The 16,996-nt window shown below is 39.1% G+C and overlaps 1 protein-coding gene across 5 annotated transcripts in view; it reads right to left on the reverse strand.

The window, feature by feature from the left end:
• Window positions 1-16,996, reverse strand: part of ARHGAP18 (Rho GTPase activating protein 18) — a 98,794-nt gene that overhangs the window by 20,887 nt on the left and 60,911 nt on the right. For all 5 annotated transcript variants that reach the window (XM_068938260.1, XM_068938258.1, XM_068938259.1 and 2 more), the window contains exons 3-7: window positions 16,016-16,251; window positions 13,095-13,167; window positions 7,234-7,403; window positions 4,788-4,953; window positions 2,032-2,123 (exon numbers count right to left, since the gene is read on the reverse strand). In XM_068938260.1, the coding sequence (XP_068794361.1) occupies window positions 2,032-2,123; window positions 4,788-4,953; window positions 7,234-7,403; window positions 13,095-13,167; window positions 16,016-16,251 (737 nt within the window). The remainder of the gene's footprint in view (window positions 1-2,031; window positions 2,124-4,787; window positions 4,954-7,233; window positions 7,404-13,094; window positions 13,168-16,015; window positions 16,252-16,996) is intronic.

Raw genomic sequence — 16,996 nt, forward strand, 5'->3', positions numbered from 1 at the left:
TGTTCCAAAGAAATTCTGTAAATGTGAACTGCTGAGGGCGTCATTTTAGCACAAAGGGATACTTACAGCATTTAACTAGGATGGTGCCTCTGTTACACACCTTCCTGTGCCAGCTCCGGTGTAAGAAAAACAACGTAGCAAAAGTTGCGCTTTCTGCGGCCACAGGAATTAAAGGGAGTTACCTATCACTGTATTTACGTAACTCATACACATCACAGAAGGCTCATATAGAAAAAGCCACAAAGCTGGCACACCCCACAGAAGCTGTTACCCTGGTGTATTTTCCTCATCTGTCAGGCACAAAGACACTGCAGGAACGTCCTACCTTTGGCTACCATCCTCACACCTATGGGGAGCTGAGGTCTGGTGGTGCTACAGCTGGCCCCGCACGACTCCTTCGTGCACGCGCACAAACGAGCGCCCCCTTGGCAGGCAGCCAGAGGTGGCCGCTGGCCACCACCAGCCTCCTGCCTACAGGAAATTCCCTCTTCGACTATTTTAAGCCTGCTCCGCGCTTGTTTCATTAGCAGGCCAAAGACCTGAATGACTATCAGCACAAACCTCCTGTGGAGATCTATGGATCTGTGTTATCCTCTGACTGCTGACGCACACTTTTCTTGTTTTTAAAGACAGAGGAGACTCTTAGGGGCACCTAATAGTCTGCAGGACTGCATGTGTAGGATCTCATTCCACTTCGAATGAAGCTCACAACTTCTGCTTGGAAGATTAGCTACCCTTTTAAAAGACGGCCTGTCTTAAACTGAGAGAAAATGAGGGAGAATCCACCAAATCCTGATAGATCTATGGGATAAGACAATATCAGAGCAAAATGTACAGTTTGAGAGTGTACTGCAGGATTCAGATTTCCCAGTCAGAAATCCCATAGGCTCTGTTGTGTCACCATTTTTAACCATAACTCCTCAATGACATAAAAACTTTCGTTTAATTTCTTTTAATTTAAGCAGCCTTCCTATTAGCTTGGTTTGTTTCATGTCAGTGATATGTAAGCTATATTTAACAGCAGTTTCCACAAAAATGTTCTTCCTTGCACTTTATATAAATTCCCTCTTCTTTGAAAGTGTTTGCTGCAGAGAAGATGCTGAAGAAATAGGGAACCTTTTTGTTTTTATTTTCTCGTTTAAAGAAAAGCTATATTCCAAATGACATCTGTGCCTTGCAAAAACAAATTACATATATGAGCTGGAAATGTTCACGCAGAATTTTCTTCCTGGAAAACTATGCTTACCATGTTGCTAGTATATCACAGTGCTCAATCATTTTCGGTCATTTGATTTCTTTTAGTCTGGATACCATCTTTCCTAGAAATGTATTTTTATGGTCCCGAGACAGTTATCCAGCCTGATGCCCACTCCCTAGCCACTTGCCTCTTGGCCCAAATCACCTCTGAGAACAGAAAACGGCTTCCTAGAAAGCTAAGTCAAGCTGCCGGCCACGGACTGAGGATTTCTACAGAACTTCAAGTATTCGTTCTGAAAGACAAAGCACAGTCCTCTAGATGAAGAAAGTTACACCACTCGTGTGAAATGGAACTGACTGCAGGGTGTTCTTATACTAACAGTAAGAATTCTAATTCTACAAGAATTCTTATACTGATCGTATAGAAACTGTAAAGTTTCACAGGCTTATTAATAAGCTTGCCTAAATCACGGTTTACTTCACACATCTTACTGACATGTTTTTCTGGTATCTTTCACTCAATATCCCTAACTGCTCTGGCCCTGGAGCACATCAGTTCAGAACACCTACAAAGTAGAGACCAGTTAGAACAAAAAACAAACCCTATTCATTCACCCCAAAATATCTCTGATACAAAGTATCAGACTTATTAAATTAATAAACAAAGGGGCAAAAAATTGCTACAATAGCTTTCATTAGAGTAATATACCTTAGGTTCCCTTAAAGTAAATACAGTGAAAGTTTTGTTAGAGGGAACAAATAAATTCAGGACAAAACATTATTTGTTTCTCATCTGCAGGTACATAGCAAGTTGACTTGTTTGTGCCTATTTACCTTTTGAAAAATCAGTGGGGTCTTGGTGCCTGGCACCTTCTTCTGATCCTGCTCCAGCAAAACTGAGAGTGGGACACCAAACAAGCCAGATTCTGAAGAATAAAGCAAAAGAAACCAGGGTATTATCCACATCTGTTCCAATACATGAGCTAATGGCATAAAAACACATTTTTGAAACGATAAGCCTATTCAATACATTCAGAGCTATTGACCTTTTGTTCAAAGTATCTGAATGTCTTCGTCAATCAAGTCATTAAACAAAGCATTTTGGCTGAAAGGATTCATTCTTCTCTTCCTTCAGCCATAAATCAGAAGTCTTCTGTTTCAATTTCAGATTGCCATCCACATATTCTGCAGTACAGTGAAGCAAATTGCATAAATGAACCATCTGCATGAGTCTGGTTTGTTGAACGGCTGTGATGATGACCCTGCAATATACATCTTCATCACTCAGAGCAAGTCCTTATAGTTAATATGCAAAAGGCATGGGTAAAATAACCAGAAAATTGGCTACTAAAATGAAGTAGATATAATTATCATCCAGATTTACTCTCAATACTTGTCTCCATGAGTGTTTTGAAAGAAGAGCTTTTCAACTTTTCTTGTGCTTTTCAACCTTTCTTGTCTTGCAGCAGAACAACAAGATAGCATCTTGCCAAAGGTACTTATTTATTAAAGGAGAGCAAAAGTACAGTAAGTCCTGGCTAGAAAATGGCCTTTACCATACTGCAAAGGAACGCAAATAATAAAAAATAAAAAGGAATCTAGTCGTAAGTAATCTAGCTTTGATGCAAAACCTTTTGAAGTAAATGGGACTCCCATGTGTTTATGCCCCAGTTGAACAGAAATGTACGGCTTTTGAAAGAGGCCTATACTAGCAACTCCTAATATTAAGTTTGCTGCCCTCTGTTGAACACCTCTATCACAAGTACTGATAATGGCTGTACACGCAATTTTTCTGAAACAGCATATAACACTACAAGTAGCTAAAAACTCCTGCTCGGTATACTGCCACGCCAGTATCAGAAAAGATGCAAATACCAAAAAGATGTCAGCCTTTGAGAGAATGTGAGATATGTCAAAGAAACATCAGTTTAAGTGCCAGTTCAGGCAGTTCTTGCATCTCTTTATCAGAATAAAAAGTCTACCTACAAAATATGTAGAGGCCCTTATAAACGCTCAATAACTGTATCTCATAGTTTTATCATCTTGAAGATCCTGTCAATAGCGAAAGTTTCAGTTGAGGTGAAGCCGGAGAAACAAACTGTAGGAGGCCAATATAAAGACCGGTCTGGCAACAGCACATCATTCCACAGAAGAATTATATTTTCATTACCTTTATCTACTCAAGCACAAAGGGGAACAGCCAATAGATCCACTACTATATGAATTACTTGGCTAAACAGCAAGCACCTCATGAGTGAAGAGGAGTGGGTCTGGCAGAGCAATAGGGTACTGAAGCCATTATGTTACAAAACCAGTTTTATTAGGGAGAGAGGTTGACATATGATTATCTTTTTCCTACATATTTCCATCAGTCTAGTTCATCTTTTTGGATTTGGTGGAAAAAGGGAGTTTTTAACCAATATAATAGTCTCCATGACCACCTATTGTTTAAAAAAATAATCTTATGAGCGAAGCTCAATTAAAAATAAGATTTAGAAGAATAAGAAGAATCAATTAAAACTAAGATACAAAGACCAAGAGAATAAAATGTTTTGCTGCTTCACTATGTATTAGTGAAAGCACAAGCACTTCTGCAAGATGAAAACGCATTTACGGGATCAAGGCCTTGTAGATGTTTCTGTGTTTATTTTTTGCATTTAAGAAGCTATTTTCTACTACTGCGGAGTGAAGAGCGTATTCTCAAGAATCTATTGTACCTTGCTGCTCTCAGCCCTCTCTGTTGTTTTCAATTATTTAGAGTGAGCTATTGCACTGTCACATTCACTGAACCTTGACAACAGGGTTTTGGCCAAAGTAGGCTTGCGATTAACTGGTAACACATTTCAAGCTCGTGTAAAACATTTAGCAGAAGCCAGAAATACACAAAACAACTGAAACCTCTAGCATCTTGAGATCAGTTTCCATGTACCCTACATTCCTAAGGAAAGCACTGGGATTCTATATATGCTCCAGCGGCTTGCAGAGAGTGCCTGCTGTAACAACACTCTCTGCAAAAGCCCAAATCTTCCACTCACTGTGATGCCACTCAGCATAGAAACTGCATTGTGGGCAAGGGCTATGTATGTGACACAGGAAAATTAGTTCTATTCAGAACAAGAAAACAGGTGGCAAAGGTTCCCGGCATCCCAGCCAAGGGCAGGTAGAAGTGGCACAGTACCTACCATCAGCAGAGCAGGGAGAGAATACCCACACAGCACATGCATGAGCCCTCCCGGGGAATACAGGAGCGCCTACAAACTTCTGTGAAGCAATTCCTCCTGCACAGCATGCTACTAAGGTGAAGATCTCCCTTCCTCAGTCCTCAGGTTTTCTGCTCAGTGCCTGGCCTGAGTGCTGACTTTAGACAGAGAGCACGGTCCCGTAGCTGGAGTGACTACGCCCACGAATTTGACTAAAGCGTGCCCTGAGTAACATGTCACAATTAGGTGATGCCCAAAATCAGGACCTATACTACTATTTAGATACTTATATAAATCTTCTGCAGGAAAAATCATAAAGAAGTAGATACGTTTGTTTTATTAGGTTAAAACAGACACATTTGTTTTAGAATATGAAACTTTCCGACTCACCTTTGGTTTTGATTTTTGCAGCTTTCTGCTGCTTGAATTCTGTCCCCAGTATGTCATAGAGAGCAGTTAATTCAATCAGTGCTAAAGAATAGATTTTCTTCATATCCTGAGGGGCCAGGTCACCAATCTTTGTGGTGCCCGTTTTGTCCTTCGGCAGTCTGAAATTCTGAAAGCAGAGATTTGCAGCAGAGTGAATAACCCAGGTCGTACCAAATTACTTAGCTTGAAGGCTGTGCTCCTCTCAAGGCACAACCTTTCTAATGAAGCCGGCTGCTACCTGACTAAATCATGGGAGAACTCCCCAAACAATTTGAGAAGCAGATGATTTTAGAACCAGAGGAGGTTTTAGGTTCTTAGTGACTTCTGGAGGTAATCTAATCCAACCCCTATCTCAAAGCAAGGCTAATTTCAAAATTAGACCGGTTGCCCACGGCCTTGTCCAACTGACCTTTGAAAACCTCCAATAACAGAGATTTCCCACTGTCTCTGGGATTCAGGTGCTTAACAATCTCACAGGGAATTTCTTTTCCCTTGCATACAAAGAGAATTTCCCTTGTTGCAAATTGTGTCCGTTGCCTCTTGTCTTTTTATTGTGCACCTCTAAGAAGAGCCTGGCTCTGTCTTCCTTGTAACTCCACCAATTTATAGTGGTGGAAATAGCTGTTCATGCACAATCATAAGCGCAAATAATTGGAAAAGAAACCCATACACATTTAGGCACACATTTGACTCCCATATAATGATTATGGATTATTTCTATTACAATAAATGCCCAGGAGCCCCTCTCAGGGACCAATGCAAGGAACTGCGGCAACCAGCAAAGATTCAAAAAAAAAAAAAAAAAAAAAAAGAGAGAGAGAGAGAGAGAGAGAGAGATTTTCCACCTCGCAGAACTTTTTACCTCCATCTCATTTAGTGGGCCTCTAAGGGCTCTTGCCCTCTTGCCTATGCCTCACACAAGCAGAATGCATGACTCAAAGCACGATGCAGAACAGTTGCCAACACATTTTCTCCATTTGGAAAGAACAAATATTATATTGTAGAATGATTTTCTCATCCTGTATATACCCAGCAATAGCACAGCTGAATTGTTAGCTGTGGTATATGGCTCCAATGGTACATATCTAAACTGTAAATAATATAACTTACAAACGGTAGCTATATCCATTTCCTGCCTTGAGGTTTCACTGACATGCATAAACCTATATATTTAAAAATAGCTGCTAGCGATGAAGGTACAACAAATACAAATTGGAGATTTAAATAGTTAACTCCCTTCCTTTGCCTAACATTCTGCTACTCCTTTCATTACTGAAAGAGAAATCTCATAGCCACTTCTTTCGGTAATCTTTCATAAGCCTACCTGAAAGTACAGCTAAAGCATGTAGCATGCATTAGGAAGGTATACAAAAGTAAGCTATAGTGTAGCCACTGTCTTCTTGTCCTAGGCTGTATTATTGAAATGAGACTCAAACATTTTAGCATTCATTTCTAAATATCCATTGGTGTATGGTTTATAATGTTTAAACTAGGATACCATGGGGTAATCACTATTTGAAGGACTGCATATGTCCTTATCTAAATTAAGTGTTTGAAGAACTATGAAACATTATTACTTCAGATGCTAAGTTTACTCAGACATGTTTGCATATGTTGTTAGACAAAAGAAACGTTTTTCACATCAGTCATTAGTTTACAGCTCGTATGTGACTGCATGTTCATAAAGCGTTAGGCAGAGAGAGATCCTCAAGAGATGCTTAGCATCAATGACAAAACGCCTTGGAGGATCTTATTTTGTATTTATTTCAACTCTTTCTGAATGACCCTTTTTTATGAAGAGGTGGAACACACAATTTAGCACAAGCTAATCCTTAACTTTCAGCCCCTCACTTCAGACTTTTACAACTCTTTCTATTCTTCCTTTTCCTCTCTCGTCTATCTGCACTGCATAACTGCATAAGATTTCTACAAACGTCCATCAGTCCTTTCCAAATGAGGACAGAGATTTCTATTACAGCAGTAAAGCATCTCACCTCAAATAAGGGGAAAAGAGGCTGTGAAAAAATGAAGTAAGGACACAGCTTGTGTAAAATTACCAACAATTCCATTTTCTCTAGATGAGGGTCTGTTCCAGTAAACATAAACTGAACTTTCTGAACTGCAATGAAAGCCACTACCACTAAGCCACTCTCCCTGATTCATATTAATAGTCCACTACTACTCATACATAAAGGGCATTTTGCCAGAAAGACAATGATAAATAGTCACGAAAGTACTATTTCCATGCAACTGAGAACAGAATTCTGAAATAGGAATTATCTTGAGAAGGTCTATGCCCATGAAGTTGGACCCTTCTAAACCTAATTCAACCAATATCAGACAAATATCATCGAACAGTTCCGTTACTAGAAACAAATAATAATAGCAATAAATAGGCAATACATACAGGAAGAAGACTGCCATCCCCTGCACCCTTGCACATTTTGCCTACTGAGCTGTCTTTGAAAATAGCTGCCTGCTCTGAAAATGATATCTCCAAATTGATGGCAGTTTCAGAAAGCCACGTATCTTCAAGTGGGCTCGTCTGTTCATCAATCCCAAGAGTGAACTTCAGACCTGAAAACAAAGAGGAAAAAATAATAATCAACAGTAGGACTGTTAAATATCACTCAGCACATGCCAGTAAGTATTTAAAACCAGGCAGAAGTTAATCCTGTGCAAGCAATGGACCACCTGGTTGCAAATTCATTATGTCAGTTGAAAATGCAGCTCCTTGCAGGGCTCCATCTCTTGTAGATATTCTAGAATAATTCTGCCGGGCATGGAGTTTTCTATTTATCTATCATGGAAAAGACGAAACAATCCATCTCAAACAAACAACAGATTACCAGGATCTTCCAGAGCCAAACAGCTCTCACATGAGAAGCTTCCTACCCTCAGAAACTTTCTAGCCTCAAGGACTGTAACATCCTGCAACCAAACCAGCATTTCCTTCTGCAGCCATAATTTCAAAATCAAACCAATATGCTTACTGTAGGACCCAAAGAAATTACAGCTGGGAATAATGGGGACTAGACAGATCACGTCCTAGTCCTGACATTCCTGTACTCTCCTCAATCTGAAGAGCTGAGATTTTATCAAAACCGTTTGGACATGCTTCCATGATACAGAGAAGGATGAAGTACACAAGGGCCTTACTTCTCTTTCTTTGTTCCTTATACAGGCAAATACTAGATAAATTTAGAATACTTTGTTTTAAAGAAAGGGGAGGCGAAAGAAAAAGGAGGGAGAGACAGTTCTGCTTTTAGAGAAAGAAGAAGTCTACTTTCATAGGAAGTCAACCACTGATTTTTAACTTCACTTATGTGAAGTTAAAACACATCAGGAAAGAAGCAAGAGGAAAGTTATTCTATATTGTAAATACAACATGATGCAATATAAAGCATCAGAGAGAACTTAGCCGGAGAAAGATTCTGACATTGCCACCATTACTTGTGATATGGTACTTTTAAAAGGACACAGCCTGGACTAGGTTCCACGTAAGAGACGTGGATAATACCTTGCAAGGCTCTGTTATGAAATTCAGACTTCCCTTAAACCACGGCAAACATACATAAATCAATCCTGCTCATTTCACTGGGGCCACGATTCTGCAACTGCCTCCTACTCACAGGAGGCTGCAACCTGTTCACAGATAACATATAAGAAGTGCAGAAAAAGTGCGATGGAAAGGGACACGAGTTAAGGAGGAGAATCACAAAGCAGTGCATATGCTTCTATACATGAATATCAGGTAACACAATAGATGACTTCATTTTTACCACCGTGGGAAATTTTGTATGGCTTGGAATAACCACGCTGTACAGCTAACCCAAGTCAGAAGAGTTTCCCAGAAAACAGTTACAGCAACATCCGACCCTGAAGCAGAGCAAAGGCTGCAGATAATCTGACCAAGAGAAAAGGCACCAAGGAAGTGCTGCTGTACACCGATAGCTTCAATGACCTGCAAAAAGCTGAGCTGCAAACATGCAACCCAAGCAACATGTGAAGTATCAAGTTAAAAAAAAAACAAAACAGATCAACTTGAAAATTTTTATTTTAAAATAATTACATAATAAAACAGGAATTGTCACGAATTTAGGGTGAGTCCTGAAAATTAACTCAGACAATCAGGGCCAAACTCAGGGGTTCTGATGTATCATATGAAAATGGATCCAACCACCAACAGCCATTTTCTAGTAGGCCACAATGTTTAGTGTAAACACTGTCACTTCAGTTCAGCTGATCTGAAGCTGAGACAGCTCCAGAAAGAGAAGGTGAATTTGAGTTAACACTTTGACTCCACTTACAACTAAACAAAGCTACGAGAAGCAGAATAAAGCAATTCCAAATTTTACATTTTCAGTGTGTTAGTCACCACTCCCTCTTCAGAGTAGCTTCTGCTCAATTTCGACAGAACCTGGAAGACTTTCTGGGGCACACACTAAAGGTTAAGCCGATCCTGAAACTAGAGCTGCTGCTGTCACTAAAGAGATATATGACGCCTCAGTATCCAAACATACCCAAGGTCAAATTCATCCCCAACTCAGATCTTTGGCCTCCATATGAGTATATGCATATACATCATTTAAATTGTTTCATGCATCTTAACTTAAGGAAAACTCCTCCTCCCTCCCAAAAGATTTTTGTCCTGCTAATGTGGCCTACAGGTGACCTGAGTACTTCATGCCAGAGCGGGATGGAACTGATGTTAACAAACAATAAAGCAGTAGCTCCTATTTCAGTCTTCCGGTCTTACTAAGGTAGCATTTAAAGCCTCGGTAATCATACACACATTTAAAAAGTCTGCAAATGCTGCTGTTTTGCAGAGTTTCTTTCTGATTGTAAAGCCTTGTTCCTATTGTTGTGCATTTATTAACTATAGGAAGCAGCCGTAAAAGGAAACAGATTTGGTTTTCTGTCACCCTGCCAATTCCATGCAATATCTCACAAGTGAAATACGTGTGATGCGGAAAATGCAAATTTTGGCTACTAATAATGATGTAGAAATCATATTTTAAATTAGTCCTGTATGCTTTCCTTGGTTCACGCTGCTGTTTAATGAGCACATAAAACGATGGGAATTGTTCAGCAGTGGGGTGGAGGGTTAGGTTTTCGATTTCTTTTTAATATGACACGCAAATATCAGAAGTATCAACCTTGCTATCTCCTTATTTTACTAGAGAATCCACAGCATACCCCATGGACTTATACTGATGGATCTCAATTTATAATTTGAGAAAGTGGAGTGGCTGATTTTTTTCTTCTTTTAACTGGCAAAACATTTCTCTAAAATGCTAATTTATTGCTGACTCTAAATAGAAAATAAAAAAGTTTGTCATCATTTCACTAATACTCTGTCATTCCAGCCGTACATTCCTTATTTATCATATAAAATGAAAAGCAGAAATAAACTCCTTAATTAAAAAAAAAATCACTCATTTCAGTCTTTTTTCCCTATTAATAAGCAAACAACAATACAGCTCTTTTCCCTTGTGTTACACACAGTAGGCTCTATTCTTTCATTCATTTGCCAGATCATTATGCTTTGAGGTTGCCCTTAAACAGAGATTTTATCTAACACTCTTCCCTTATAGCTAATCATTTATGTTTAGAAAGACAACTGCAGCCCTAAACTAAACTCACTTTTGCTTCTCACCTACTCAAGCTAATTGCTATTTAGCTTTCCATCTGCTTTATTCTTTGCTTTTCACTTCCTGAGATGTCTCATCCATATTGATATTTACTCCACTTCATAGGCATCTAAAGAGATTTTTTTTCTCTTTTTACCTGTTGAACATATTGCTAGCTTTGTGGGATTTTAGTGAGTATTAGGGATAGTTAAAATGATAACATATTTTGAAAGCTCAATATATGATACTGAATTTTGTTTTGTTTACTGTAGACACACTCAACAATACAACATATAACAATACTATATACAACAAATAATCGCTTTAAAGCACTGTGTAAGGGGCCTTCCAAAAAATTACACATGCCTCTATTACCAACAGAAGTGAAAGAGGTAGGAACTTATTCAACTGTTCTGTCTGGTCAGGACCAGGCAGAAAAGTATAAAAGCGTGATGTTTTCATAGTATTCCCTGACTTTTCTTAGATATATTCAGAGGTCAAAGAAGGTGGGCTAGGTTAGCAAGAAAGGAGGAGCAAGCACAGCCCATGTGTGCTCTGAGGACAAACTACCATCATCCTCTGTTTGGCCGAAGCACTGGAGAATGCCACATTCAAATACCAAATTAGGAATAAAGTCATCGTCTGCGGAGAAGGGCCAGACAGATTCAGTAGTAATACTCTAGCAGTTTTAAGATACACAAGTTTTGAAAACTTCGTTATCTCAATTTAAGCTTTGGATGTTTTTTTCCTTCAATGTCCGAGAAGATATTCACATTTTTCAGGGAAAACTGCTACTACATCTTTGTCAAAAGAGCTTCAATTTTAAAATAATGCTTTTGGATTGGTCTTCATAGCTATTTAATATCTCTGAAATAGCAGGCATTGTTTACTTTTTCCCTTAAATTCATCCACTGTTTGTATAACACAAATTAGCTCATTATTCTGGAGGAAAGATTACAGCACAGCACTGAAACAGGTGCGGTACTTTTAACACGACTGAACTGGGATGTTTGCCTACAAATTGACCTAATTTTTCTTCTTGCTCTAATCTGGGGAGCAGAGCCCACTTTAGCATGTTGACAGGAGCGGAAGAGTACCAGGATGTGAGTAGGCTGCATTTGCGATCCACATCCCAATCTGTGCTGTGGAGAGCTAGCATATGGAGTTTGCCTTTCAGAGTTTCCAATTTCTAAAGGGTTCATCAGGGCCACTGGAAAAAAAAAAGAACCAGATGTGATAAAAACTCTGTAATAATTGCTTGGTAATTTTCCAGCTCCGAATCCTACAGCGCAGTTTATTGATACAAGCACCAGGCATCTCTTCCTTCCCTTGTGCTGAACCAGCAGTTTGGCAGTCCTCCCAATTTTTTTTACTGTTCTTATTTGAGTGAGGTTTGCTGAGGGCAAAAAAGGGAAGGATTAATAGCACTTCTGCAAATGCACAGATTTGGTGATATTCAGGGCTGTTTTATCTTCTCTCTCACTTCAGCTTCCACGCACAACTTGTGTTGTTTGCTGCTGTTTTCTAATTCCAATCCTCAAGTAATCATTTATCTGGAATATTACAGGTTGATGTTCTAAAATTACAGCAGAAGTTTATTTGATGGCTTAATTATGGATAAGTGAACTTATAGTATGGAACTTAATTGATCTATATGCCTGACTATTTCAGTGTTTGTAGGGTTCAGTTTAACAATTAGGTGCTATGCAGCCTCCTAAAAGAAAAGACATAAAGGCAATGCAGAAACTCAATGCAGTATTTACACCAAATCTTAAAGCTTACATGGCTGCCAGTAACATCTTGATTACATTTCACAGCATGTGAGAGTTACAGGGATGGGTATGATGGTATAGCAGATACTGCAATCCCTGCTTCCAAGAAAGAGAAGGTATTGCAGGGTAGCCACCTTTTTATTATTGGCACTGAAGAAGAGCAGAGAGCTTTGCCAGTCTTTCATCAAAATCTATACTCTCGTAACAGAAACCATGGATTCAGCCAATGGCTTCTGTTGTGATCTGCCCTATGTAGGAGTGAGAGAGCGGCTGAAGCTCTCCTGGTCATCTTTGGAGATTACACCTCTCCTTGCACACTGCTGAACACAACCAGTCCTCCATACGTGGAATGCCACTTCCTTTCCATTTTCCTGATGAGGGTAAGCAACTTATTTTTTCTTCCAATGATCTTTTTCTTTCATTTTGAGCTGCAGATATATATCCAATTCTTGCCTTTTCTGTATGTTAATAGTACATTCGCTTTTGTTTTCTTGTATGCACTGATCAGTTTATCTACAGTGCTTCATTTCCTACACTGTACAGTGGAGATAAACCCGAAGGGATAAATTAAGAGGAAAGACCTAAGCATAAGCTATGAGAGGAGACCTCTCCCAGATGACTTGATTATAAGATGATCACTGGTAACAAATAAGATTTACCAGACAGCTCAGAGGACACTATCTATAACCCCACTTAAAAACTTTACAAGTGTTCAATAATGCGGGCTAGAACAGTTTTTTTCATATGATTTCTATTTTCCTTTGCCAAAAAATTATTTGAAATGTGGACCTCTGTAGCAGACTCTGAAGTTGAAAGCCTACGAACAACAAAAGAAAAAAAGCAAGAGAGCTGTTTAGCATTACCTTTTGCTTCATCTTGTGTTTCATTTTTGTTTTCACATGTTCTCACAGTTGAGGGTTCACGTCCATCACAGACCTAAGACACAAACAAAAAATATGCATGCCTACAAAAAGCAAAAGCATGGTTGTAGAAATTCCTTTGACTCTTAACTGTGCAGGATTAAAACACATACTTCTGAAATCCAGGCGTATACAGAAGTCCACCTGTGTGCTGTCAGCTGCTGGACTGTGGTTTCAATAGAAATCCCTTTGCCAAAGTCTAAAGGGATCTGAAATCTAAGTAATTAAAAAATAAGCAATTAAGTCTATTCCCTGTCTTCCCAAAAGGACAGGTGTGTATAAGACTTACATTTCCAGTAACAAATAAGAAAGTGTAGTCTTTGACTCGGAGCCACAGTTTAAACTGGAAAGGATATGAAACGGGAATCTGGAAGAGACATTTTGACTGACTCAGTCCAAATTCCTTCCTCTTGCAAACTGTAACATGGCTGATTCCCCCTAGAGAACAATCCCAGCCCTTTTGCAGGCAGCCTGACATTAATATTTTTGCTTCCAGCTTAGATTCCCAACAGCAAAATTATCCCACTTGAAAGAGACAACAAAACAGGAAAGGATCTGCACCTCCTTCTCCTTCCTACAGGGCCAACAGATCAACCCTGTATGAGCCAGCTCAAAACATAACCATGTACAATCCTGAGTTTATCAACAAAATACAAGCCCAACCACAACCCAGTTTCAAGATTTCTTGCATTTCGAGAGCTGTATTACACCTATTATAGTTAAAATATTTCAGAACCTATAGAAAACCTTACTACAGATATGCCCATGTACTTTTCCATCCATGTTATTATTTTTTATCATCTTTTTAACACCTCAGATCAACAATGACTGGATTTCTAATGACATTTTAATCAAACACTGTAAAACCCCTACTTATTGAGAAGATGAATTTGAGTTATAAAGTTTTCTCCTACCAACACAAATCTGTATAATCTTGGTCTTAATCAGAGATCTTAAGAGGTGGAAGTGAAGAGCCTGACTGCTCAAAAAATCGTTAGTGTTCCACAGAGCAAAGATAGAAGTTTACTGCGAAATTGTCAGGGCACCAAAAGTCTCACTTTTTTGGGCGAATATAGCAGGAAATTTAGGAGAAAGATAACACAATACTGCCTATTGTTTTACCTTTCCTCCTGCTGTCCCCCAGGTGAAGGGAGGTTACAGGATTTTCAGAGGCTATTATTAAACTGGGATGACTTCATACAGCTGCAGATGGCTTCAGTCTTCTTTTGTTACAGAAAAAGTTTTCTAGTGATGGGACAGTAACAAAACACTGACACAAGTTACCTAGGGAGGTGGTGGGATCCACTGCATTCCTGGCTTTCTGTAACAAACTAGACAAATAACCAGCAGCAATGATTTCAGAAGAATTATCTTGCTTTGGAGAAAGGAATGAAGTCTAGGTTTGCGCTATTTTATTTCAGTCAAGCAGACTGGTTTAGAAAGATTCTTTTTCTCACTTATTACTATATTTAATCAATATCCTGGCCTTCTCTTTTGTACATGTTACATAATGACAATCATTCCTCTGTTCACATTACCTCTCCCTGATGTCATCAATATTAAAGCGCGTCATTTAGAAGAAACAGCAGTTTACCGAATACTGCAACATATAATTTTCAAAAATTACAATGTGTAGCTTAAATACAGAAACATGAGTATTTTCTGTACTTTGCTGAAATAATATATTTGAACGGGAAATTATTCTGCTTTAAACTACATGATATATTACCTAAATTATTCTACTATTAGATCTTGTAATTTTTAGGTGCAGTCAATTCCAAAACAGACCCCAGAAAGCTTTTATGGAGCTAATATCTGTAACCATATGTAAAGCAGAACACCGAGAGGAAAATTTTGCTTCCAAAATATGTATTTGAGCCTACAAACCTCCCACACTCAATTTCTCCTCTACTGAATTTGAAAGGAGCTGCCCAGGCAGAGGAAGCAGTTGGGGAAGGAAGGAAATCAGCTCTTCCCAAAATTCTCCATGCTTCCACTGCCACCACAATCACACTGAATAGCACCAGCAACAACAACTAGGAATGAAGTTGAAATATGGTAAGGTAGCCGTGTACTACAGATTAGTTCCTTCTTGCAGCTGAAGATCTGTTTGCTTTTGGGGAAGAATGATGACACACACTTCTCCAAAGAGGAGGAATTCTAATTATAGACTCTGTTTCCCTCCTTCCCTTCTCCGTGTATGGGACCGAAACTCTTCTTTTTTTTTTTTCCAATACCTCAGGAGAGGAAATACGGACCCTTTCAGGACCTGTCAGAGCAACTGGCCACACACAATTTCATGAAACACACAGGTACAGGGGTTTTAACTCCCAGCTAGAAGGCATAAAAATCTAGTCCAAAAAAAAAAAAAAAAGAGGCTAGATTGATGTCCTTTAAAAATATATATATAACAGCACCATTAAGTAAAAGGTATTGCCCCTTATGCGACAGACTGTTCCCTGAGAATGACCACAGGGTATTACTACCTAAAGAGAAAAGCAGGCATTTGGTCACTCTTTGGGTGTTTGTTGCCCTGATTTTTGTGTCCGCATTGAAATAAAATCAGATCAGTATCTTGACCATGGAGTGGTTGTTTTATTCATCACTCTTGAGTAGCAGGAGGCCAGCATACATACTCCTTTCTACGCACCAATAGTGCTTAATGCAATGTCAGCCCTGGATCAATGCTATTCTCATGATTTCAATTAAAAATACCATTGGAAATCAGCAAAAAAGTAAGAAACAAATCTTCTGGAAACATCCCTTTTGTCCTCTGCCTCCCTCTCTTCTCTCCTACCTCCCACTCCTTCGTATCCCTCTCCTCCCTCTGCCAGAACCCAACAAAATGACAGCCAGCAACTTACTCTTCCCTTTGAGTCACTTTGTAGCCTGAAGATATCTCTGACATCAGGTATCTGGTATTGTTTGTTTTTTTTCCTCATGGTTTGTGTGACAGTCTCTACTCGCTTCTCGACTGCTGCCTTCTGGGTTCGGGTCAACGTTGACAGAAACACCATACTTTCTAGGGAGTCACCAGTACTCTCACCAAACAGATTTGACAGACCGGCCTCTTTCAGCCATTCTTCTTCCAGTTCCCCCTCTGAGCAAGGAAAAGAGAAAAGAGCATAAATATCACTTTTGGGTATTTTCTTTTAAGCATGCCAGATGAGAATGACATGGCATAGTTAATGTGGTTCACAGGGAAAGGTCTATGGGGATCCATGATTAAGAGCAATTATTTGCATTATCATGACTTGGAAAAAAGAGCTATTGTTTCTAAAGAGCTTGAAAAGGGTTAATATATGATATCAAAGCTTTTAAAATAGTTAATCCATTACAGATTGCTATAGGGCAATCTTTATAATAATCTACAGCACATCTGTTAAGTCATATACCGTTTTATAAATGTAGCCTAGCTATAAATGTGCATGAGGAAGTCTGAAAGCCTCTGATCATTGCTGCTTCATTGATTTTTAGTTCAGTCCTCAATCTTTTTAGCTCCTATACTGACATGGGTTCTGCCCAGTTTTCTTGACACATTAATCCTTCAGCTCTCCACTAGCTCAATTTGATGAAGGACAAACCAGTCTTCAGGAGTCACCTTAATGCTATTTTTTAATCAGTTCTTATGACATGGTCTCCAGACTGCTGACAGTCCACAAAACGATTGTTGCTTTAGTCTTATAGCTGATAAAGTATCCTTTATCGACAGATCACTGCACATGAAAGAGGAAAAGGCTATTAAATATTGCCACTGATGGCAAAACTTCTGCTTCTGAAATCACTATCCATCTAATCATACTTTCTTTGCAATACTGCCACAAAGTTCTGATGGGTAGCAGTCT

Source organism: Struthio camelus, chromosome 3 (assembly GCF_040807025.1).
Source record: "Struthio camelus isolate bStrCam1 chromosome 3, bStrCam1.hap1, whole genome shotgun sequence".
Lineage (NCBI taxonomy): Eukaryota > Metazoa > Chordata > Aves > Struthioniformes > Struthionidae > Struthio > Struthio camelus.